This window comes from Xiphias gladius, chromosome 19 (assembly GCF_016859285.1).
Source record: "Xiphias gladius isolate SHS-SW01 ecotype Sanya breed wild chromosome 19, ASM1685928v1, whole genome shotgun sequence".
NCBI lineage: Eukaryota > Metazoa > Chordata > Actinopteri > Istiophoriformes > Xiphiidae > Xiphias > Xiphias gladius.
This window is the reverse complement of record NC_053418.1, coordinates 24,805,352-24,831,678: the sequence shown is the minus strand read 5'-3', so window position 1 is coordinate 24,831,678 and position 26,327 is coordinate 24,805,352. Positions and strand designations below refer to the sequence as shown.

At 38.0% G+C, this 26,327-nt stretch overlaps 2 protein-coding genes across 5 annotated transcripts in view; one reads left to right on the top strand and one right to left on the bottom strand.

The window, feature by feature from the left end:
* Positions 1-119: 119 nt before the first annotated feature.
* figla (folliculogenesis specific bHLH transcription factor) lies at positions 120-12,675 on the bottom strand. Of its 3 annotated transcripts, none has more exons than XR_005709594.1 (6): positions 12,422-12,675; positions 11,197-11,343; positions 10,991-11,080; positions 9,359-9,511; positions 3,292-3,356; positions 120-293 (listed from the first exon to the last, which is right to left on the bottom strand). XR_005709594.1 is itself a non-coding variant. In XM_040156291.1 (5 exons), the coding sequence occupies exons 1-5, from the start codon at positions 12,605-12,607 to the stop codon at positions 4,952-4,954; spliced, it is 612 nt and encodes a 203-aa protein (XP_040012225.1). In that variant the 5' UTR covers positions 12,608-12,675; the 3' UTR covers positions 4,794-4,951. The 3 variants fall into 3 exon arrangements, 1 of the variants encoding a protein (XP_040012225.1); XR_005709595.1 differs by lacking the exon at positions 120-293 and adding an exon at positions 1,201-1,524; XM_040156291.1 differs by lacking the exons at positions 120-293; positions 3,292-3,356 and adding an exon at positions 4,794-4,987.
* A 3,440-nt stretch (positions 12,676-16,115) lies between these two features.
* The window catches only part of hk2 (hexokinase 2), a 31,993-nt gene continuing 21,781 nt past the window's right edge, over positions 16,116-26,327 (top strand). The window contains exons 1-4 of one of the 2 annotated variants that reach the window (XM_040155072.1): positions 16,116-16,230; positions 16,319-16,448; positions 23,373-23,535; positions 25,804-25,952. In XM_040155072.1, the coding sequence (XP_040011006.1) occupies positions 16,386-16,448; positions 23,373-23,535; positions 25,804-25,952 (375 nt within the window). In that variant the 5' untranslated portion in view covers positions 16,116-16,230; positions 16,319-16,385. Of the gene's footprint in view, positions 16,449-23,372; positions 23,536-25,803; positions 25,953-26,327 lie in introns of both variants that reach the window. The other variant, XM_040155073.1, reaches the window with a different exon arrangement.

Below are 26,327 nucleotides of genomic sequence, written 5' to 3'. Positions count from 1 at the left end.
ATTTGATATTTACCAAACGCAAATCTTAGTACCATGGACGTGCTGTGTTTAAATACAGAAGGTAGATATTAGACTTAGGCAGATATTGTAAAACACTTTTAAATAGAAATTACAAAAAGTGAAGCTGTCTTATAAATTTATTTAAGGGCTGCCAAGGATACAGTTTGTAAAATGAAAATAAAAACACATTTATATGTACTGAAACAAAATTTAAATTTCAAAAGTAATATTAAATAAGACAAATAAAACAGGATCTTTCTCAAAGAAAATTCATTCTTCAAAGCGACAGGCCCCTAAATAAATAAGATAAAAGTTACTTCATCTACAATTACTGTTTTTCAACAACTCATTTCTGTTAACACAATTATTACATTCATTGATTTGTTGATAGAAAATGTCATCCTTGGTCGGAAGAGGGATGACATATTTGAAGGCATGGGCTGTGTCTGAAGTCACTCTCTATTCACTATATAATGCATTGTACTGTATTTACCCTTCACCTTTTTATGTGAATGTCCTAATTCTGAGTGTGAAATGTATTACCTATATAATACTCTAAAAATTCCCAAATAGAACAAAAAGGTGTGTACATACAGTTGAGTGCAAATTTCCACATTTTATTGATTTTTGAGGTTAAAGAGAAGAAAATGCAACCCCTGCAGCAAACAGACATTAAAAACGAGCCTTTCTTCAAACTTGAATGCACTGTTACTTTTTATTTCATGAACTTAAAAAACAAAAATAGAAAAAAATCTAAAGATTAAAATGGTAATAGTGGCACGTGTCTACTTGTGAAGTCTCTGAACTTCATTAACTTGTTAGGCCTTAATTGACTCGTTAGGATTTGTAGGGCAGGTTAAGAATCGTCTTTAGAGATTGTCAGCTGATGATTATTCAAGAGCTGGGAAATTCTTTGTCTCTTCGAACCTTGTGGAAACACTCAACAACCATGGGCTCCTCTAAGCAACTGACTGAGGATCTAAAATGAAACTAAATGATGGTAGGGTAGGCTATAAAAAGATATCAAAGCGCTTCAAGCCGTGGACAGATGTTCAAATTGAGTTACTGCTAAGTACCCGACTTTTGACCATGCCCCAATTACTGTTTCAGTTCTATTCTTAAGTTCATGACATAAAAAATAACAGTGCACTTACATCTGAAGAAAGTCTCATTTTTTATTGTCTGTTTGCTGCAGGGGTCTTATTTACTTCTTTTCACTTCAAAAATCCAAACATGTCAGCTGCCTGGGTGTACACAAACATCTGCATACAACTGTAGCATGTGCACTACTGCTAACAGTAGCCCCAGCACAACGCACTGAAATTGGTGTGCTGAGTGCCCTGACTCTGGTGTAAGGTCAGGTTATAGGTGCAACAGTGTACACTACTGATCACACCTAACAGTGAAGCTGGGTGTGACAGACTTGAAACATTCAACCAGAAGAGGGTGGTGTAACAATGCTTTTCAAATCAGTGGGAAAAATGACTCTTCTCTGCTGTGCTCCAGTGTTATTAAACAATAAAGCTGAAAAAATAAAAGAGGGGCAATTACTTCTACAGTCCTAGTTGAAACTATTGGCACCCCTAAATCTATTTCATTTCCTCTGTTCCATTGCTATGCGTTTAAGGTATTTTAAGTTTGCAGGAGTCCTCTTTGCAATGGCAGATTTCAGCTCTCTCCAAAGGTTTTCCATGGGATTTATGTCAAGACTCATTGCTGGACAGTTTAACACAGTCCAATCTTTTCTGTTTCAACCATTCTTTCGTGCTGCTGGATGTAAATACTTTGGTAATCTTCTGATTTCATCTTTCCTTCGATAAATTCAAGGCCTCCAGTTTGGTAGCTAGAACCTCCACCATGTTTTACTGTAGTTAGGGTGTTCTTTTCCTTATGGGCGTCATTTCATCACCTATAAACAAACTGGTGCTCTGCATTCCTAAACAGCTCTACTTTGGTTTCATCTGTCCATAGAACATTATCCCAAAAAGACTGTGGCTTATCTATGAAAGTTATTGCAAACCTTAGTCTTGCCTGTCTTTGCCTAACTTTTAATAGTGATGTCCTGCTTGGCCTTCGCCCATGGAGCCCTACTTGGTTTAGTGTGTGGCGTATGGTACGGGCTGAAACCACCACTCCAGATTGCTCCAGGTCAGTCTGAAGCTCTTTAGATGTCTTGCATGGTGTTTTTTCCACAATCCGCATCAACCTTTACAGACTTCTCTCATTGAGTTTCTTCTTGGTACAATGTTATGGAAGTGTCCTTACAGTTTTATGACTGTGAAACTTCTTGATAACATTACAAACTGTTGAAACAGGGATTCCAAGAGCTTTAGGGTATGCATTGTAGCCACTGGAATTGTATTGTTTTTTAGACAACTCTCTTGTCTTCGCCATTGTAAAAAAGAAACTGTAAACAATCAGCCCCTTTTTATGCAGTAAAACCTTCACTCATTGGTTAATTCAGGTCATGTGAACAATGACAATTTAGCACAGGTGAGTCTTATTTTATTTGAGGAACTAGTTTAAATTCATCAAAAGGGTGCCAATAATTGTGTCGGGTGTAGATTTTTTGGTTTTTATTTTTTATTACACTACATGAAAGCATTTTGTTGTTGTTCAGTAACTTTGGACATTGTATTAAATATTCTGATTATACAAAATTAGTTAATTTGCAGTTATTTCTGAAAATATTCTAAATTATGTACTTAAAATTCAGGGGTTCCAATAACCAGTCAACCAGGACTGTAATGTAAGAGTTTGGTGACCTTAGCAAACTACTAGTCACAACTAATAACTTAACTACAACTTGAGCAGAAGTCTGATCAGCCAGAATAACTGAAAACACCTGTGTCAGTGTGTTGTGCTGGACCAGCATAGCAACAGTGTGGTGATGGCAGCAGGGAGATAACAGGATTTAACTAAACCAAATTTCAACTAAATAGAATTAAATTATTAATAGGTGATCTTTCACTCCACGTGGGGGCAACGTTAGTATAATCTTGGACTAATGTTCATATTTGGGTCTGGTACTACACTAAAAGTAATTCATTAGTTAAATACAATTCATTATAATAACAATTAGAAGAAGCAATAATATTTACATTATTATAACCCTGATATAACCTGCCTGATGTTCACAGTATGTGTTCTGACACAATCATTTGCACCCCGTAGTGTTAAGCTTTTAAAAATCTGCCCAACTTTTGTTATGATTTGATATTACCTAAAAAAAAAAAAAATGTATTTTTGAAAACTGATAAGATATTCATGTATTAAAAAAAATTCTCCAACCTGGCATGTTTCCAATATTGGTTGAAGCCATCTGCTCATGGCACCACTCGGCAGGGTTAAGACACCTGTTGAATGAAAAAGAAGGTGGCCATTTCTGAGTTCTTACAGTGTTACTTTTTCTCCCTGAGACACAATGGAATAAAAACAATAAACAAACAGTGCAATTAAGTTGCCATCTATAAAACAGTTTTTAGTTATTTGAGGACAGAGTGGTCATGACAAATCTTTTGTGCTAAAGCTTCAACTTTCGAACCTGGCCTTCATTTCATTGTTTCTAGTGTGATTAAAAACACACACACGCACACACAAAAACTTGTCAATCCAAACCTGTAAATGACATAATGGCACAAGTGTGGGAACAATGAAAATTCAGTCTTGATCTAAACATCTTTGCCTTGAATTACCCAATCAGATGACGAGGTACTTGTCAGGACGGTTTGAATGTCTTGATGTTGATGTCTGTGATCTGAAGACAATCAAATGCAGCTAGACTGGTGACTGCCCATTGTACTTGTAGCATATTCCTGCCAGATCATTCCAGGAATTATACTCATACTGATTTGAATTTGAATAATACTGATTGCCTTTTTTTTTGGAAGGGTCTCGCTTTCTAGAACTGCATAGAAGGGTGCCTGTCTTGTCTTCGAAAGGTTACACCATTTGTGTACAATTGATAATAAACTAAGTGGATGCAAAATCTTTGAATTGAATTATGCAATTAAATGAGCTTTTTGATTAACAAAACATACATAGCAAATAACTAATTTTCATTTACAACTCAAATTGCCAAAAAATCCTGGGTAAAAAATTCAAAGCCAAAAAACAATGGCTATAAAAGATTACTCAGTTTTCCAACGCTTTCCCCAATAGCTGCAAGAATTCCTTTGACATTTACTTGAACAGCCAATTTGTTATGCTCAAAACTTCAAACTGTTGTATTTAAAAGTTTTATGAGGGTAAAAAGGTTGGAGAACTCATTTAAATAAAGATGCCTCCGTATGGTTTCTTAATTTCATGAAATGTTAATAACTGTACATTATAATTGGTTTTAATCAGATTTTTGTTCTGTAAGAAGGGGCTGCATACAATTTATGGTGGTGAAAATACACACATCCATTACAGGTGTGGAATCTGACCACCACATGGCTGGTCAGGTCTGGAAAAAATAATTATTGTGCATTACTATTATTTTTGATCACCTCACTAAACATCAAAGGTGGTGGACAGAAACGCAACACCATATACAATAAGTAAAACTATTTATATAGCACCTTTCATACATTAAATGCAACTCAAAGTGCTTTACTTTTGTAAAAACAAATAATAAATAATAAATAAATAATAAACTTAATAAAAACAAGAGCAATCAAATGCAGCAAGAACAAATACATACAACAGCACAGATGAAAATACATTAAAAACAATTAATAAAAATAAGTTAAAAAAAATAAAACAAGAATAAAAACAGAAATAGAAACATGTTTAGGGCATAAGGAACATATAAAAAAATTAGTTTTTATTAAAAGCCCTCCGGTGAAGATATGTTTTGAGTTCTTTTTTAAAAATGTCCACAGAGGTGATATGCAGGTTGTTCTACAGTTTTGGTGCATAATTCATGAAGGCAGCCTCTCAACTTTTTTGTTGGGTACTTTGGGGACGATCAGAAGGCTGACTTTGGAAGATCTCGGGGCTTTTTCTGGTTGACAGGATGTTAAAAAAACAAAAATCAGATATATGAAGGTGCTATACCATTAAGTGCTTTGTAGGTAATTAAAAGGACCATAAAATCAATTCTAAAAGAAACAGGGAGCCAGTGCAGTTCAGCTAAAACATGAGTTTTTGGGGAGACCAGTAAAAAGTGCATTGCAGTAGTCTAACCTACTAATAATAAAAGCATGAATTAGTTACTAAGCATCCTGTTGTTTTAAAAATGGCCTGCCTTTGGCAACATTTCTCCGTGGGAAGAAGCTGTCTGGGTCACCCTGCTAATACTAGGTTTAAAACTTAGATCAGAATCTCATATTACACTTAGAGTGTCATATGAGTCATTGTGGTTTGGTCTGGTGAGCGATCATAAAGGCAGTAGGAAAATATACCCATTTCTAGTGGTGTATTGATTATTTTAAGAATGAAGGGTGCCAAACTATCAGATACTTTCTTGAGAAATTTATTAAGGACTGGATCAAGAGCACATGTTGAAGAGCTGGTCTGAGTTTTGATTGCTAAAACATCTCAATTACAAGGGGCTATTTTTAGGTGCATCGGGACAGTTTTTTGCTGTAGTAGTGATGCAAGCCCTTACACAGATTAAGTTGTCTTTAAAAAAGCTTGCAAATTCTTCATATTTCAAAGCAGATGCTTAACTATGGGTATTGAAAGAGGTTGGATTTAGTAGTGTGTCATTGGTTGAAAACAGAACCCTATTCTCTGTAATAGTTTGAGAGAAGTGGGTCCTTCTCTCGTTTTGAACATATTTATTGGAAGTAGCAATTTTCTCCTTTAGAATGCCACAGTTGACTTGTAGCTTAGTTTTTCTCCATGTTCTTTCAGCTTTCTGACAGGATGTTTTTTGGTAACAATCGTTTTTGTTCAACCAGGGTGTCCCTTTGATAGAGAATCTTTTTTTAGTTTTTACAGGCCATAGTCTGTTAAGCAAGACAAACAGTTCAGTGTTGAAGGCATCTGCCATTTCGTTAAAAGAACGATTAAAATTGTCAGCAAAGTGCTACTCTGCTCAAGTGTCCAGGTATTGTGTTTTTATTGTAGTTTCGGGATGATTTGTTGAAGCATTTTAATAGGACATTAAAGAATAGACAATGATGATCGGACACATTAATATCATTAACCAGTAGGTCAGTTTATCCCTTTGGAGATGACTAGTTCGAGAGTGTTACCAAGGTTGTGAGTAGACCGAGTAACATGCTGCATTAACTCAAGGCTGTCTAAAATATGAAGGAAGTTCATGGCTTTGGGATCAGTCATCTTATTCACACGGATATTTATAACTATGTGATCAAAGCTAGTGATGGTGAGGAACAAAAGTTCAGAGAACTGGTCAAGAAATCCTGCCCATAGTTTAGGAAGTCGGTATAATGTTAGCAGGGGTGTAGCTGGTTCAGCCTTCAAAATGAAGGCAACATACTCAAATGAGGAGACGTCTCCAAAGCTGACCCTAGTACAACTACATTTTTTTGAGAAGATTGTAGCAACTCCACTTCCACATTTGCCCTGCCTAACATACTGGGAGAAATTGTAACTTGGAGGGCACGTCTCAATTAAGATGGCCACACCATCTGAAGTGAGCCATGTTTCAAAAAGAAACAGGAAGTCTAATTTCTTTTATAAAATAAGATTATTGATTGTAAAGGTCTTAGTGGTGAGAGTTCCTACATTCAGTTAGTTAAAGATAAATCTGGTTGTAGTGGAATATATCGAGGTACAGTTAAAATATTAATTTTATTTCTAAAATTTCATTTCTGTCTAAGGCCTCTGAGGCTTTTCACTGCACATTGGGTAGAAATCAAGGTCGGGATAGTTCTCAGAGATGATTTGACAACGGGGACGTATTTCTTTGTCCTGAAATTTGTGATAACGGAATTTAGTGACCAAGGACCTGAATAACTGGTTGGAATGGGAGGATGAACCTGTGAAAGTGTTAACGCTTGGGGGCCACGATAGGGGGAGCTGGCACATGAGATGGTGTCTCGAGATGAGACTGATGAGGGAGAGGGAGGTTTCGAAGAGGGTGTGTGTGCTGTGTAAACAGTCATGTAAGTCGAGATGAATGGACCGCATGCTGAATAGTTGCTGACAGCATATGGCCTTGTCGGAATTACTTAGTATTACTTGGCTACTTCGTCGAGATAACGGACGTTCGAGAACCTCTGTCTGCATCGCACAGGCAAGCAGGAATGAGGAGGCGGCTCAGCCCAGGGAAGACCTCCTGAGCATCTGATGACGGCCTCCTGCAGCATCCTATGGTGGCTTTTTCTGTAGGTGGAGTGATGGGCCGCCCGGCTAGCACCTGCTACAGGTGGAGGAGACACACATGAGTCGGGATTGTAGTGACATCACCAGGATGAACCAGAGCCTCATCCACCAGGAAGGCGAAGCAGTTAGAGAGGGTTACAGGTGGAGAAACTACCCCTCCAACCGGATCCTCCTTTCGGCCTCCGTCCAATCAGATTCCCCTCTTAGCACCTCTGTTCAGAGCATCTGGGATGGCTTAGGAGTGAAGCTATGAACCAGTATTGTAATATCCCGGTCCAATGCATCAGAAGTGGTGGTGGTGGCCGGTGCCCCTGCAACCAGCTCTGGTATGGAGGAAGGGCCATTCACCACGTCTGTTAGACAGGCAGACCAGCGCAGTGCCAGTGTGGAACTAGGCCAGCCAGAAAAGGGTGGTCGCAGAGGCCGAGATCAACTGTGATACCATGGTGGAGGGCAACTGGGCCTCAGGGACAGCAGCTCTGGAGGACCATAAATGAGAGATATGCTTTGCCTGGGCAGTAGCTACGGAGACGAAACTTTCGATCAGCTGAACCTTTCTCTGAAGCTCTGACCTCAGGCGGTGTAAATCCTCCTTTAAGTGTGAGTACTGAAGTTTGCAGGTCACACACATACACACACACAGCCATATAGCTAAAATCAGACTGGAATCATTTTTTAAAACAACACAGCCAAATTTACCGTAGCGGTCTCTTCCACTCCAAAATAACACAGTTGGTGATTAAAACCAGTAAACAGTGAATTAAGAGCAGTCACATTTTAAAAGTATGTTTCTCTGACGTTGTTTAGGGAGCAGCTACAGGCCGAGCTGCCACCCACGTGTGCTCAGTTTGAGTCACCGATAACTTGAAATTCAGGCAAAACCATTCTCATAAAACCAAAGACTGTGGCTTCAAAAACTGTGGCCTCAAAAACGGCTGTAGTATGACAGGGACTGTATTATAGTGTTACAAATGTTGCTATTATTGTGTTCTGTCTTGAATAGGTACTTGATCCATGGGTATTTTTGTGATAACATGCCATTACAAATAGTTTTGTTCACAAAAAGGTTCGTTCATATAAATGTTTCTCTTTTGAACATTAAATCAATACATGAAAATGGAAGTGATCTGAGCACCGTCTAATTTCTTGTTCTGTGTTATTCATTATACATTATTGTGATATTCCTAATATTCCTAGCTGCTTGGCTATGTAAATACGGGGTGGATAAAATATTAGAAACTGTTCTTGATATACTGTCATTCATCATAACACCATTGTTTCTTTTTATTTATATTCCAGAGAGGTGACAGGACATAAGGGGAGAGAGATGGGGAATTGTACGCCATAAAGATCCCTGGCCAGAAGCAAACCAGGGACATTGTGGTTCACAGTGGGTGCCTTATAATGTTAGATAAACAACCAACCATTTTGCAAGGATAAACAGTATTTGCAGAAAAGATGGGAGACTCGCTGCAGTGATGACTGAGTTGACAGTGGACAGACTGTCGAAGAAGTTCTGTGGGATTACAGAGGATAAAGGATGTGATGCTGTATTTGAGTAGTGCAGACTGTCTTATTGAACGCTGCGGTAAACGATATTTTCTCTCTTTTATTCCACAAGGGATGCAACAGTAACAGGCAACACCTTATAAGAAGGATGTTAACTCAAATCCTAACTTAATTTCAATTAAGGGTGCAGAGTAATTTTCATGATTTTTAAGGGTGAATAAATTTAACCTTGAATGTTAAGTTCTCGTTAAAACTGTCACAATGTGTAAACCACGTGTAAATGGAAAGCACAAATTAAGTGTAAAAGCCTTAAGGTAAAAAGCTGTATAGCCATCACACATGTCTCTTAATTTCTTCTTTCTTAGTCATGACTGAGGTTTTTCTCTTTGGCTGACAGGCAGACTGGAAGTGCTTGCATAACAATGGTTCATTACCAACATGAATAGTCCATCTTCATAATTGCTACATTAGCTGCACAGCTACCTGGTCAGCTTCAGAAATGTAGCTGGAATGTAGCTGACACCATGCATAAAATTAGGCATAATGTTAGGCAAGTTAAATTAGTTACCGAAGTCTGATCAGGTGCTACTTGGATGATGAACTGGTATGCAGGCATCACACAATGTTGCAACACCAGTCTGGTCATATCTCCATCCTCTGTTAATGGTTCTGGGGGCATAGTGAATCCATCTTCCATGTGCTCATCTGACATGTTCAGAAACTGTCAGGAAGAAACATAAAATGAGTAGAAACATAAAAGAAACACAAAATGAAGAGCTCACTCTCCAAGTCAGTGACAGAATAAAGAGAAAATAAAGTTAAAATAAAGAAAATAACTGATTGTTGTTGTACTTCTAGCTGTGTAGAAAAGATAAAGCATGAAGTTTTTCACTTTCCAATAAGCCACCAATTCTTCAGGTAAAAAATGCCGTCACTAAATGCAATAAATGGATTTTGGTCCAGATGCTCTGCAGCCCTGTTCTGGTGGGCAAGTGATTGAATCGTTGATTGGAGAGATCACTGATGAACTGAAGAAATGGCTAATGGAGGAGGAGGGTAAACACTAGCAAATCCTTTTACAGAGGCAATTTCAAAGTTCATCAAATTCTTTGCCATGCTTGCAATGTATGAACCAGCACGGTCTGTCAGGTTCTCTGGTATGAGTCTTTTAGTTGTTCCCAAGTGCAGGAAAAAAAAAAACTTTTGTGTGGCAGATTTTAGTTCTGTGCCGTTAGAAAAAGGATCTTAAAGCAGCTGAAAGTGCTTATGTCACTAAATGTAAACCTAAAACCTGCCTCTTTACCCTGGCTTTTGATTAGAATGTTTAACAGCAATTTTATTTCATCATTTATTTTAGTATGTTCATGTTTAAATTTTGTGTTTTTTAAATCTTTTTTAAAAATCTCTTATGGCTATATTATTACAATTTTATCATTTTTATTTCTTGTGCTCATTAGTCTCAAAATTTTTACTGTTCTTTTAAAGATGCAAATAAAGTTTGATCGATTGATTTAAAATGCTGGCTCTCAACGTTAATTCATGGTTCATAAATAGGGGAAAAATAAACTATTTATCATACAGAATTAAAAGTAATATTTAGTCATATTATTTTATATCTGGTTGCCTGTACTGCACATATTCTCAGTTCTTGTTTGTTGCAAGGGCTGAGGGCCAGACGTAAGTGAAACACAGGTGACTTTGACAATCAGGAATATTTTACTGTTTTGCCCTATTTAAAAAAAAAAAAAAAAAAAAAAAAAAAAAAAAAGTTGCCTTGTCTGTACAATTTAAGATCACTGCCCTGCTGCGTTGTATGATAAAATAGGTTGTGATTGCTATACTGTTCAGACTATTTGGTTGAAAACACACCCTTAAGGCTCAAAATCAGCTCTTAAACATCATAGCCATTTTTTTAAATTTCAAATATAGTTATCACTGTATATTATCAGTCATTTCATTTTCATAATATTTATGGCATTTAGTATATGCTTCTACACGGAGCTGCAGCTCAGTGTTTAGAATCAGGGAGGGCATCATATATGGCTTCTGTACCACCCAGATCTCCATCTGCACAGTTTGAATGTGTATTAGTTCCAATGAACATTTGGCTGCTTTATTAGTACAATTCTAGTTATTATAAACTAAACATTGTCAAACCACCTTTATTAACTGAACAGTGTAAAAGACAAACAATACTCACATCATCCACTCTCCATAAGTCATTGCCCAAGCCTTCAGTCTGACCGTAAGTGATTGCATTCTTTAGGAAATCAGTCCCACCGCCATCATGCTGAGAAACAGAAAATAAACCCAATCAACATTTAAAAAATAAGTGGCAGTGCTGTACTTGGAAAACAACAGAGACAACTTGTGATTTGATAGAATGCTGATGACTGCTGTACTTACACTGTCGGCGTCCTCCAAAACTGCAACAAGCAATCGAATGTATTCCGCTGCAGCTTTAAGTGTGTCCACTTTACTGGGCTTCCGGTCCGGTCGCATAAGTGGAACCATGCGTTTCAAGCGGGAGAACATGGTGTTCAAGTTCCTGATCTGCAGAGAAAAGAAGCTAAGGTTTATCATCAATAGTGTGTCAGATTGGGCCATGGTGGAGTTCTTTCTAATGTTATGTAATCATAATTGATGCAAAACAAGTATCTTCAGATTTCTAGAGGGTTTGAAGCAGTGACATCTCTCATGATTTAATTATTCACTGGCAGCAACATAAGCTGTAAATGTGTTGGAAAAAAAGAGCATATCATGCAAAAGGAATAAAAAGACTACTAATTGGTCCTTTACCCTTATTTGATTATAATGAAGTGTGCGCCATTTTTAATACAGCAGGCTATGGTAATATTTAAGAGTTCAAACTGATGAATTCAACTGAGTTTTACACCAACACTTTGAAATGCCTTGAATACCTCACTATCAAAACAAATCATTGCGACCACAATACTACCATAATTAGGCCTAGTATCTTCAAGAATGAAGTCATGTTTGACAAATGAAAATTGGGGGAAAATGTTTTTACATTCTAATTCTTTTAAATCCATTGATTTTCCAGGTTTAACTGTGTTTATGGAAATAAAGTCTGCTTTACCCTGTTTTATGCCATACTGCATGCAAAAATATTGACGTTTAAAAGGGCCAGGCTTACTGCCAAATACAGACCCCTAAAAACAAGATTGGGTCTGTGTTTTTACCTCACATGGTCACAGGTAAATTCGATATATTTAGTGATGTGGCGACCACATTGATTAAAAACATGAAAATAGACCAAAACTTGCTGACTTTGTGGTTCTTGGCATATTCAGCTGCATTGTAACTAGCTGAATAGTATGAGCTTGGGAAAAAAGTCTCAAGGCTGAAATGTATTCCTGCTGTCTGCAGGCTGGGCGTTGCGTGTAAAAGATAATAACAGACAGATTCCTTAAAGGTCTTTGTAAACTTTATGGCCTTTTCAGGCAGACACGTTTGAGGGTAAATAGGGTACGGGAACAGCTAAGCTAGCAGTATGCTATCCAATGTTAGCTAAACTAACAGCGTTTGACAGCTCTGACACTTAGCGGGGTGCCCCCTTGTCAAACATTTATTCCTGGTTCATACACTGTCATTTCCAATGAACACTCACTCTCAGTCGTTCCTTAGCGTTGACCAACTCCCTTTTTTTCACAGTTTCATTGAAGTCTTCGGCGACGAAATACACGCCGTCCTTTGCTCGTTTGAACTTTTCAATGTTGCTGTACACAGGGAGCGCAGACTCGCCCGTTAAACGCTTCAGAATATCGCTCATCAATTCCTCCGCCGGCACCTTCATTTTTTGACAAGTGACATGTATTGAACCTGACAATCTGCTGCCTCTCGCCAGTTTTTCTCCGCGGGAGGGAGCGGCCTCACACCTGTGCTACGTGTTTAATCAGGGCCCCCTGCTTACGACAGCTTAAAGCCGTCCATCAAAAAGTGAGCCGAATTTCATTCTCAGAAGTCATGTGCTCATACTTCAGGTGCTGCTCTAGTTCTGGTATTCAAACTTCTCTCGTCAAAAACGTTATGTTCCCTGTCTTCCTTGGGTCACAAGTCCAGAAAAAAACAATCGCTGCAAGCTGATCCAATGTTCACAATTTTGATGCTTCTCATCAATTTTTTTTTTTTTTTTTTTTTTTGCGCAACCGTATATTCAAATGTACTCACTTGTTGCAGTATCTCCCGTTCTGGGAAATAGCATGCTTTGAAATCAGTTTATAAAAATAAAGGACAGAAGGATGGAAGGCAGGGACGTGAGGACATCAAGAAAGTTGAACGACACAATTTAAAAAGTAAACGAAGTAAAAACAAGAGGTATGAAGGAAAAAGGAAAAAAGTAATACTAAGTAATACTTTAGACCTATTTATGGGCAGAAGCTATGGCAGTGCCATCTCAGAAGAAGATTTCTTGGAAGCTGCTTTCACTTTTCCTTTATTGAGAAAAAATATTCAACTCTGATTATAACCAGTTCTTTTGCTCAGTTCAAGGGCTGTTATGTAGCCTCAAATTGTGATGTATTCCCCTCTGACAAATCTTTATCTAATGGATAATTTTGTGTTGGTGTTTGGACACCTTTTTCTCATGTACATAAGAGTATGTATAAACAAATACATTCGCTTGTTGCTTCAAAGAGTTAACCTTTCCATCCAATACTGCTAGTTTCTAATAATCTACCAACAAATTCACTATATATTGTAATTAGTAAGTATAATGGATGGATGAGGATTTGAAATGTTTGTTTTTCCCCCTTCCTTTCTATGTCATATTTTTACGTCAGTAATGTTTATGTTACGGTATGTGTCCAATATATCATTGTCAGATTTTTTAAACTCCCAAATATCAAATATCAGTATTGGTCAGGCTATATTAATCATGATAACATGCTTTTTTTGTGAGTCACTATCCATCATTATGAGGAAAATAGGAATTCAGAGACTGCACTGATAGCTAAAGGTTGAGACACCAACATCACTGAGACCACTGTGGGCCTACTGTCGGAAACCTTTAAGCAACTGTGCTTCTTTGAGCTGCCTGAGAGGATCGGATTGAAGAGGTACATAGAAAGAAGCCCAAATAACACAAGCTAGTAGAACAGTGTCAGAGGTGGGAATGGAGAGCTTGTTGCATAGCCATAGAGGTGGGATCTAGGGTCTCTCTCTGCAGACCATTCAGACTTCCACCATCACAGGGTGGCAGAGAGGAGAACTATCAAGTCCATATAAGAGGCCTCTGAATGAGCCTCCAAATGGCTCCAGTATGGAGAAGGAGAAGTGGGTTGCTGGTGGGACACAAGTCTAGGGGTGAGATCCACCCTGGCTGGATTGCCTGAGTGAGAATGTCAGATGTTGAAAGACCTGAAAAACCCAATGATCCTAGGTTACATAATTTATGAAGTTCACTATAGGGTGCTTCTCAGACTCAAAGAATCATTTGCAATGCCCATCCTGTTTCCAGGCACCTTTTCCTGTTGCACAAACTGTATTTCACATACTTATCAGCATTAAACTTGTTTTTAATCGAACCATTTTAATCAAGTTTTTGGCTGAGGCCCACCCCTTCCTTATATGATGGGGATTTTGGTTTTCCTAAAGACCAGTCTTGTTCGAAGTTGGTTACACTTTTAAGCATTGTAACATCTTAGAAATGATTATTTATTCATGGTCTGTAAAGTATAGCAGCAACTATTAACTGTACATTGGTGAGGACTTTAAACAGGTAAGGAATTGCTAATATCCAGTAGTAAATTGTGTGGGTTTATTTAAATGTCCACTTGAATTGATGTCTATTTTATTATCAAAGAGACCAAACTCTCACTACAAGTGTCACTTTTGTTAACCAAAGTGACATTCGATATTGCATTGCTCCTTACACATGATTGTTCTGTCATCTTTTGTTCACCCGCCCAGCCTTCCAACAAGTCCTCATACCAAAAATCATCAATTACCAAAAATGATGCAGAAGCAGCCATGGCTGAATTAGTATATTCTAATTTGGCACATATTTTACAGCCTAGCTCATCCGGGTTTTATTATAAATCACACTGGATTTGGATGGTAATGCCTCATGCTCTTGTTACTATTAATGGAGCAGAGAGTTCACCTTGTTATGGGGATGCGAAGTAGCAAACCTGGATTAAAAGTTCTCAGCAAACAAAGTACAAAATTGGTTTATATCTCATATAAAATCTGTGCACAGATTCAAACATTTTTATGTGAAAGTAAGGTCTTCTAAATTGCTAAAAGCTGCTCAAGTCATTATTTAAGATCAAATTTAAGACTATCTAAGACCACTTTCTGAGACTTAAGGTGTAGAATTAAACTGAAATGAGTCACATTTATATGGCGATAGATTGTAATGTGGAAGATTTCCTCCCACCATTTTGCCACGGCCACGGGTAGCTCTCCCCATCAGATGCATCCCTGGAAAAACCTGTACACAAAGGACTGCTACTTGAAGGCACATGGCATCTGTTTTTGTCAGACTACCAGAGGTTATTGCTGTTGTTGTTTGATGTGTTTAAAGACACAAACTAAACTATACAACTGATTATAAAAATGAGAGCTCACATGGGAGGCTTTTGTGTTCATTTTTTTCACAAGAAAGTAATGTAAAAGTAACTGAATAATATGCAGTTCGATCTATGCATTTCAATCAGTAACTCTCTGGTCCCATACCAGCTACTTCCTCCTTTAGACTACTGCCACCCCCTGTGACCACACATAACTTTAAAGCTTGGGTTATAAATAGTTATTCATATGATACCTGGATCACTGCTTATTTCACCACAAGGGGTCAGGTGTCCTGCCATGCTTTCAAGTGTCTACACACCAGCGTGACCAGCATAGATACACATCTGCTGTGTTAAGGAGGAGTTTCCGCTTGACCTGGTCCTTTTTAGTAAGGAATGACACAGGCTTTGTTCACAAGCTGCCCAAACTACCAAAAGTGTATGTATGTGTGTGTGTGTGTGTGTGTATATATATATATATATATATATATAAACACACACACACACACACACACTTTTATGAAATTATTGTTAATGATGAATTTACATGTAAGCAGGATTTTATGTTGTAGCTAGTCGAGGGGGATCTGACTTTAACCACTTAGTCTACCGCAATATACTGTTGGGTAGTTTAACCAACAGTAAAAAGTATGTTATTCTTTAGGCAGGTCATATATTTTGTAGACCAGATCGTAAGGCTTTTGTAGTAGGGTTCCTTTGTCCAGCCTCCTGTACATCCACTGGAAAAAAAGAGACCACGCCGCGCCTTCTCTGCAGCCAATCAGCGCCATAAACTCGGGATGACGTCAATGAACTACCAAGTCAAGGAAGCTGGAAGTTTTTTAACAGTGCGGCCCCGTTTTTTGACGAGTTTTGTAACGTGCGAGTTATAGAAAAGAAACCAAACGTACGAGTTATAGAAAGAGAAACCGAGCGGTGGGTAACACTATTAACTATTTTTCTAATATTATTTCAAGAAGGCTTTTTTTTTGTAGATTTCTGAGCAAGTCTAAAGCAGGAGGACGGGCAGAGCGTAAAGTCGTCACACATCAGTAACTAACGATGTTCGCCTCAAGTCTGCTGGCTAATTACTGCACCGAGCTCCATGATGGCCAAGCGCAAAAAGTAAGTAGTGGTGTAAAGCACTCGACTGGGTTTGTGTCCGCGACGTACTGTCTATCGTTATAGGACATTTGAATGTACTGCCTTACTTTGAGAAAGTGAAAACGGTTCAAGCAGACAAACCCGGCCACCAGTACGTATGAAGGAAGGCAGTGCTGTTTCCACGTAAACTCTGTCTCAGTCTAAATATCCGCCCCTATCAACAACGCCTGTGTGCTCTGCCAAGATGTGTAAGTGCAAATCCCAAATGCCACAAGAGATGGGACAACGCTTTGCGAAATGACACAACAGTGATGCTTATTACGTGCAGTATGTACGCTAGTTAATTCCATTGGCATTTTAATACATTCAGTGTATCTATTTGTGTATATAGTACATCTATAGCATTCTAGATTTCTATCTTTGAAAACAATAATAAGGCCCTTTTCACAGCAGACATAGGAAGACATGGCCAAGGACTATAAGACCTTGCGTAAGAGACAACAGGCCTTTTTCACAGAAGACATTTTGACATGTTGCAGAAGGAAAAGCACAGTTGTGACTAATCAGATGTCTGAATTCCATTCAGCTGCTTCAGTTTCAGGCTCCTGGTATTGTTCACGCTGGCTTCCTGTCACACTGTCATTGCTCACTGGGACAAACTTAATGAGAAAGAGCCATCAGTAGTGATATTAGTTACACTTGTGCTTTTCCTGATAGGATGGGTCAAATTCTCTGCTGTGAAAAGGCCTAACATGACCTTGTAGGACCTAGAACTACGTTGCTCGATGCTATGTCCGTAAACCTCATTTGATTGAATTAAGTATACTTAAAGATCTCTTTGTGTACTTAATTCACACTGATGGACGATATAGGTGGGAATAGTACGCCTTTTTCACAACAGACATTCTGAATTGTCATAGCAGGAACTGTGAAGTTTAAGTGTATTTAATGGCATTAACAATGGCTTCATTCAATTTAAGTGGCAGAGCAAGTCATGACATGGGCCAGCATGCACAGAACCAGGGTTCGGAAAGGTTAACCATAAACTGAATGCAGTCATTATTAGGGATGGGAATTCCCAAAATTTTATTGATACCAATACCATTTTGGAATCTGCTTATTGGTCCGATTCTTTATCAATTCCCTTAACGATTCATGATCAATTTTCTGTTTGGGGAAAAAAAGTAGGCCTTCACAGATTGTGGCAATGCATCCCAGTGCTCCCACTGCAGTCCCCCCGCCTTTAAAACAGTTTGCTCCATCTGTCAGTCTAAGAGTAAGTAGACTTATACAAAAGAGAATGACTGAATACTTATTGAATAGAATATTTCCTATAGAATCTTAAGGTAAGTGAATATTAAAATTAACATAAATAAGAATTGTAGAAAATAAAAAATGTAGAAAATAATAAAATGTAACACTGAGCTTTGGTTCTGCTGCCTGGTAATTGGTCCAGTTTTCAAAATATTATACAATTAGCTTTGGCTACACAATGTAAACATAAGCCTATAGGCTATTGCTGCAGTTTTATTATTAATTGTATCAGCTGCATCAGGCCCAGTCAAACAGGCTCCCACAGATTTCCTATTATACTTTTTCAGATATAAAATACTATTTCTACTATTGCTTGGCTGAAAACTTGATGGTTATTATTTACTGAGGGATGTGCATCCATATTGCCCAGTATGTTCACCTAATCGACATTTTAAATTCAATATTTAATCATTAGTCAGTGTCACAACATTGCTTTCCATCTTGCATTAGTCCAGAGTCTTAACTAAACCTTGACTGAGTGACTAGATAATCATTGTCTTGATTTAAATTTATGTGCTCCTATGAGGAGTGCCATCAAGCCCATATATTATCTGGACTGGTCCCCACAGAGGTTGCAGCTGGAAAGCGTGAGTTTCGTTTTGTGCTAGCACATATGGATGAATGTTCATGTGCGACATGGTTATCTTTTCCTGGCTGCAGTTTAAACACACCGTTGCCCGTTGGCGTTTATCAAACGTAATAAATAGTTCTAATTCAATCTCACTGTTGTCAGACACAAAGTCACAGGACACAGCCCTGGAAACAAGACACAGACAGAACAAGAGACAAACTGCCCAGCGAAAGTAGGGAGACAGACTAGAGAGAGATGCACACCAAATTAACGTTACTGTTACTTGTTGTCATCAACCTTGGAGAGGAGAGAACACAAGTTTACCTGAGAGCTGTTCCTGCAATTCACTCTCATTGCGTTTTTTTCTCTTTTTGTGACCAGCGGCATAGTTTTGCTGCATCCTCTCATTGGAGTTGTAAAATTGACACCCGCTTTGACACGAGGGCAAGGTGGGGCTCTTGCATAATTTTCGCCTGGTTCTAACTGTCAGAATAACCAACCGGCATCAATAAACCAAATTGGTAAGCTCAGAGGCATACAGTTGTGATGGTTTGGACAATATGGAACTGGTTCTCAAGTGGAACTGGTTCTCGATTCCAATGCCTTGTCATTATTAAATTTACTGATTACATGTGTTTTTTTTCTGCAATAACATGTTAACATTGTGAGACCACATGAGACCTGTGGATATTGGGGAGCTAAGTATGGGTAGAAAAAATTAACAGTTTTACACCAGTGTGAGACATGTCAGAGAACATCTTGGAAAACAAAAAATAAAGCATTAAACTGTAGGAAAAGCCACTGGCTTCTCTTTAAGTTTGATTAGCCAAAGTGCTCCAAAGTCACCTTTTGACTAACGTCCATCATGAACATATTCATTTTCGTTTCTACAAAGATAAGTATATAGTGCATCATTGTGTATGTTATTATTACTTAGTAATAGGAATTGAAATATAGCTCAAGTCTGAAGCATTAAATACAAGATAAGAGGGAAATGTGCAATAATGGATCGAACAGACTACAGGTGGGCCTTTAAAGCACTTGATTTGACAGTAAGAAAGCCCTAAGCCTTATATACATTGTACTGTTTTCTTCAGGTGTTCAGTTTCACATTATTTCACTCACCAGACGTAATGTGATGACTGTGGGATTCTGTTATGTCTTACTTGTGCCATTTACTTATTACTCTGTGCTTAAGCCGTGTTTGTGACAGGCACCTGAAGGCATCGCTTGAAAATTGGTTTGGTGAAGGTCACATTAGTAGTTTGCTTAGTTTTTCACTGTCAGCTAACAGTATTTTAAGGTAGAATGTAAAGTTTGTTGGGTTGAGTCAGTTATTTATTAGATGATTATTAGATGAGAAAAATGTCTGACCTGGCCACACATGCACACATAAACCTGCATGGAGCCAGCTGGCCGGTCTGTTGCAAGAATCCCTAGTAAATGTCCACTACTCCAAATGGCCGGTAGTTCACTGGCACAGCTAACATGGATTAATTTTGTCTTATTTTATTCACTTTTTACGATCAAAAACTGTATTTTGTGGAGCTCTCTGTCTTGATGAAATGATTGCAGAAACAATTTGAAAAGCGAAAGAATGTTTGCAGACTTGCCTAAGGACAATACGACCTGGCAGAAGAGACAATAGGCCTTTTTTACCAGAGTCATTTTGACATGTCACAGTAGGAAAAACAATAATGTAAATGATAAAATGGATGATGGCTGAATTCCATTTTGCTGCTTTGGGTTGAAGGTACTGCTATTGTTCATGCTGGCTCACAGTCACACTGTCATGGCTTAGCGGACACTTGAATAGAGCTAAGCCATCATTAATGTTATTAGTAACACCGGTTCTTTTCCTACTATGGCAAGTCAGAATTACTTACTGACCTTTGGAAAGAGCTTAATTCCCTTACATTGCACTGCATACGGTATATTCGCTTGTCACTTTAAGTCAGTTATCTATTGTAAGATTTGTAGTTCAGTACAATTTCTGATAGCAGTCTTGTGCAATCTTGTGCAATTCCCATAAAGAAATTTTAACAATTTTGCTGCATGGTAATACAGATGCCCAGTGATGCTACACTTGGACGTTTCTTACTGATTCTTTACGAATAATAGTTTGACTGGAACTCATTTACTCCGTTTCCTGCTGTTTTTTCCTATTGTAGCTTTCTGTTCCTTGCTGTCACTCCCTTTTTAACAGTGGATTGGAGGAATTATGGTTTTCCTTGTTCCAGGACTCTACAGTTCATCCATACAATTAGGGGTGCAAAAGATCACAAATCTCAGGGTTTGGAGCATATCAGGTTTTTTGAGTCTCGGATCGATTTTTAAAAAAATGTATTTAATTATTTGTTTTGGATCATCAAAACATCAAAGATGTCCAAATCTTAAATTAAAAATATTCAATACCCAGTTGTTAAATTAAAGTGGAATATGAGGTATGATACCTTCTTCTTTGAACAATAGTGAATGGAAAAAATTGTCTGTGTCCACATCATTTAAAAAAGTAAAAAGAAATAAACCAAAGCAGACCTGATCTTATATCTTCAAATTCTTTTTCAAAAAGAAGAGCATATCTACATTATCTGGGGAGGGGGTAGACCTCTTGAGGTAGCCATTTATGTACACATTTCACACAAAGGAACAGTGCAGGATCAGTCAAGAACACATGGGCCTTCTTTATCAGACTGTACTGGACAGTATAACTTCTATTGAGAACTTCTGTCTTTGGAATAGTCTCTGCCAATACCACTCCGAGTAGGCCTCAAAAGTCTGAAATAAGGTAATGCAGACACACATAAACTGACCTTTGTTTGCCCAGAAGTAAAGTGTCACCGCAAACAAAACTTTGGATTTGCCCCTTTTCCTTTGCTTTATGCTAGGCCAATATTTTGTTATTTGTTCTTCCGCTCACTTCTTACCCCAAGCTTACTTTGTCAGACAAAACATGTCAGTAATACCAAGTTTTGTGAATTTCATAACATCAGATTGAGTGGTAGGGCTGGTTTATCGACATTTGAAAGTATTCCGCTATATTTTCAAATGAAATATAAGATGAGACAATTTTGTTTATTCTATTATAGTTTGATGTTGTGTTACATTACTCATTTTCTTCCGTAAAGCCGTGCCAGTGTTTGCATCTCTCCTCTCTCACACTCTCTGCGCAACCCCGCCCCCACTTCCGCTGCAACATGCTGCCGCTTTCCACCAAAACGATCCAAGGTACTAGTTCTGGGCTGGTGCTTGTGCCCGTTTGGAGTTGGTTCAACTTGCGAACCTTCAAAGAACTGGTTTTCTTTTCCTGGCTAGAAAGCCACCATAGAGCCACATCATCACATCACATCACTGTATATGTCTCCACTTTCCGAGCAACGCTAGCACCAAGCACAACAGCAACAATGGCAGACCACAGGGTCTCCTTAAGAGTGTTGCTTCTGGCTTTGCGAGCCTACTTTGGAATCCAAACATTTTGGTGTTGATTTTGAACATTTCCAAATTTTAAAACTGGCGGTCACAAAGTTTTAGTTCTTTGGCTGCCGAAACGCAAACAACTGGTTCAAGATTGGGCACCGGCTCCGAACCAGACCTCGAAATGCCTTGTTGGAAAAGGGGTAATACAGTAAAGACTGGAAGTATTTGGACAGTTATACACACAACAATGGCGGACTACATCATCTCTTTACAAGTGTTGCTTCTGGCTTTTGCGAACCTACATTGGCAACCAAAAATTTTGATGTTGATTTCTAACATTTCCAAATTTTTAACACAAAATTTAGTTGGAGACACAGCACCAGTACACATTGCCGAGGCAATTGTAATTTTGTTCTATTTGAATCAGTCTTTTATTGTTGTTGATTCTCAGAGCATTCTCAGACATTGGCCTATTTTAATTGAATATAGAATATTTATTTTATATAATTTTTCAGTTCCATGTTTCGCAGCTGTATATTTTCAAACAGGGAAGGAAACCCTGTCTTTGCATTTATTCTGATCTGCTTTAATAAAACTGGTTGTGACATTTCACATATGACTTTGACTTAGAACTGATTTTTGGTCAATATTGCTCCACCCTATCTTGTGGTGGAAAATACCTGTAAAAAAACTCAGCACACATGAAGTAGCATACAAACTACATACTCTTTCTGTTGTTTACCTTGATGATGTGTAGGAGGCAGCCTTTCATCTAACCAGTTCACTGTGGCTGTATCTTTTTTAGCATTCCTCCCTGGAGTATCCAGGGAGGAACTGATCCACTGGTAAAATATCCACTAAAATGTCTGTATTTTAAAGCACACCATTTTGCGCTGCACTTTTTGTTGCTACTTTATAATAAAAGCCTTTCAGCAGTTTGCAGATGAGACTTAAATATTAAGAAGCAGCAAGAAAGTGCGATTGCATTAACTGTGGAATCCAGTTCTGATAGCACTGCAAATAAGAGTGAGTCAGAAGACACTGAGGTTTTGCTTTTTTAAATTAACAAAAGGAATAAAAAAGGAGAAATCATTTTGCCCACGAACCTACATGATAGAGGTAACACTGATTGCTTTACACTCTGTGTTTTGTGTGAATGAACAACACAGCAGCACTAAATATAGCTGCCACCAGTTTAAATTAAAAATATCCAAACTCACACTGCATGTCAGTCAGCAATACAAGTAGAACTTCTTTTGAGCAATCAAAAAGGTTGTTTTACATCTGCTTCTGGTGCACCATACCCCCAGCTTCCTGCTGTTGTTTAAAAACTGTTTTTGAACTTGAGTTTTTCGTTTAGGCCCTGACACACTCCTTTTCATAGACCATATATGAAACTTGGTTGGACACTATAGTCTTCATACACTAAGCAAAATATAGGAACCCTTCTAAAAAAAAAAAAAAAAAAAAAGTTGATACAGGTTATATTTTCTTAATGCAGAGCTGTCTAATTTTTTTAATGTAATGGCCATACATTCACAATTATTTACTATTTAGTATTTACTATTTATTTACTCACTGCTATAGTCCCATGTAGGACTTCCTAGCATGTAACAGTTTCTCCTCTCAAAAAAATGGTTTAGGTGGACAAATTCCTGCACCATCTTCAGCTGTCAGATGAGACTTTGATGGATGTGTCAATAAGATTTCGAAGAGAGATGGACAAAGGCTTGTGCAGAGACACCAACCCCACAGCTGCTGTCAAGATGCTGCCCACATTTGTGCGCTCAACTCCTGATGGAACAGGTAGTACCCCTTTCATATAGGTATATAAAGTGGGTACGCTGAACACACAGTAAAAGCCATGTTAGACCCATTGATATCAGACTGCTGCTTTAGGTTAACATCTGGCCGTTTTCATTCACATAGATTCCGGTCTAAAATTATAGTTCCATACACATTACTGTAAAACCACAACATTATATTAAATGTCATCGTCTTGTTTTTGTTCAGATTGAGATTAAGTCTAGTCAAACTATCTACCATGAAAAAGGTCAATTAAGGTTTTAACCAATCCGCAACATGCTTGAAAAAGTTTCACCCTCACACAGAACACTCCAGCAACAGTTCAGTGCAGCAAAATAATGATTTCTGGTGATTCACTCTACTACTGATCAGAGCAAATGATAAAGTTACACCATTGGTCAGCCGAATGACGAGTGACTGAGTGCTGAGGTTACACCATTGGTCGGGTGGCCGAGTGTTCCAGTTTTCCCAGTGCCTGTTGCGCTTTCAAAATGAACTGGTGCAAATGGTTTATATTGCATCATCAGGGGGTGTTTACAGGAAGTGTTGCAAAATGAGCACCTTTTTTTTGGGCTAGATTTACCAACTTTTCACAACCCTTTAGTGACTTCTGTTCACAAAAACAACCAAGCAACAAATTTAGTGACTTTTTGGACAAACCTTAGCTACTTTCCGTAGAAGAGTATCTAGTATTGCCCAGCGAGCGCAAGGTCGTGCTTTCCCTCCGCAGGCACACCTCTCTAAGCGTCTCATTCAATTGATTGCACAGCAGCCGACACAGATGTGAATGAGCTTCTATCTTTCTATCTGAGTGACCATTTTACCAGTAAATGTAGCCGAAATAACGGGACAGCCGTCGTCTTTAATCAATGTGTATGGGGATTTTGTCAGACAACGCCACACTTCTAAAATCAGGATTTTAGCAGAGCAGAGCAGCAGCTTTGAAATGGCTTGAAAGTGACTTCTGGTTAACATGCCGTCTTAATGGGCCACGTTTCAGTCACTATTTCGTATTTATGTCATTGTCAGACAACAGAAACAGAAAAACATGTAAATGAGAACAGCTTAATTGGGAATTCAGCTGTATTAAATGACTGTATATGTGAGCACAGAGAGGAGGAGAGAAGCAAACACATAAAGGGCGGTCCAGCAACATACAAGGTTTTGACCTGGTCTTGTTTTTAATGCTTTTTCAGTGACTGAGGTAAGGCCAGAAGTTCATTGTTGTTGAAACTTTTAGCGATAACAGTGAAACAGCAATTTTCTGAGAATTTCCTTCAGAGGTAGATATGGGTCATGGCTTAAAAATATTTGAAACCAATGCATTGATACTTTTCTTTCTATATAGGCTTAATAACCATGTTTACAGCTTAGACAGCTTAACAGTATAGTGCTGACTCTGATTTACTTTAATGCTATTCTTTCTCCAGCAATAGCTTCTTGGTATCTTATGTTAGTAATTTGTTTCTGCTGTGACTATATGATTATTACATATTATTATTATTATTATTATTATTATGATTTAAGGTACCCTGTGGCTCCCACCAACAGATAAACGTTTTGATGACCAAGTCCCCTTTTTGTTTGTATCTTGTGCTCTACTATCACATGTATACATGTATATGCATGAGCATGCTTGTGATTAGAGCTGGAGCAATTAGTAATAGTTTTTTCAATCAACAAAAAAATAATAATCTACTATTTTGATTATCAGTTTGTCATTTGGATCCCTTTTCAAGCAAAAATGTCAAATATTTTCTTTTTCTGGATTGGATTATGATCTGCTTCTCTTAGTTTTACCTCCATTCTATGTGTTGAGGTTTTGGAGTGTTGTCCAGGAAAAAACAAGCAATTACTTAGGGCACTTGGATACTGTGATTGACATTGTTATTTTATCTTATCTTATTCTATTTATTTTACAGACAAAACCGTTTTTTGATCAGGTGAGAAACTAATCTGTAGATATAATGATTACGAAAATAGTTATTGCATTTGCAGCCCTACTTCTGATGCAGTACACATTCCTGCTGAAGGTTTCACGTAGTCCCAATGACTGACAGCGAGAGTTGGCAAAAAACAAAGAAATGTGCCAGCAAAAGGGGGAGAGGAACAAGACTGCTAGCTGATGTAAACATGGATGTAAATAATATGCTTTCCTAACGTTTTAGGCGGAAGGTACTCTTGAATTTTTGTGTGTATATTTGTGTTTATATATGTGTGTGTATATATATTATTTATTTATTTATTTATATATTTTTTTGTTCAAAGAACAAGGTGAATTCCTGGCCCTTGACCTTGGCGGAACCTACTTCCGAGTGCTTCTGGTCAAAGTTATGGCTAATGGAAAGCAAGAGGTGGAAATGGAAAATCAGATTTATGCCATTCCTGAACACCTCATGAAAGGCAATGGGTCTGAGGTAAGAGGCATGATGTCCCTCTGATGATAAATTATCAATGCAAAATGATGATTATGTGTGTATGATTGTCTGTGTGTGTACACTCACTCACTCACTCACTCACACACAGACACACACACACACACATATATATGAAATTAGTTAGGTATGTGGTGACAGTGACACAATTTTCGTAATTTTGCCTCTGTATACCACCACAGTGGATATGAAACAAAGACATCAAGATGTGATTGAAGTGTAGACTTTCAGCTTGAATTCGGTGAGGTTCAACAAAAATATTGCATTGATCGTTTAGGAATTACAGCCATTTTTATATTTAGTCCCTCATTTTAAGAGGCTCAAAAGTAATTGGACAATTGAGACGGCTCAATTCTG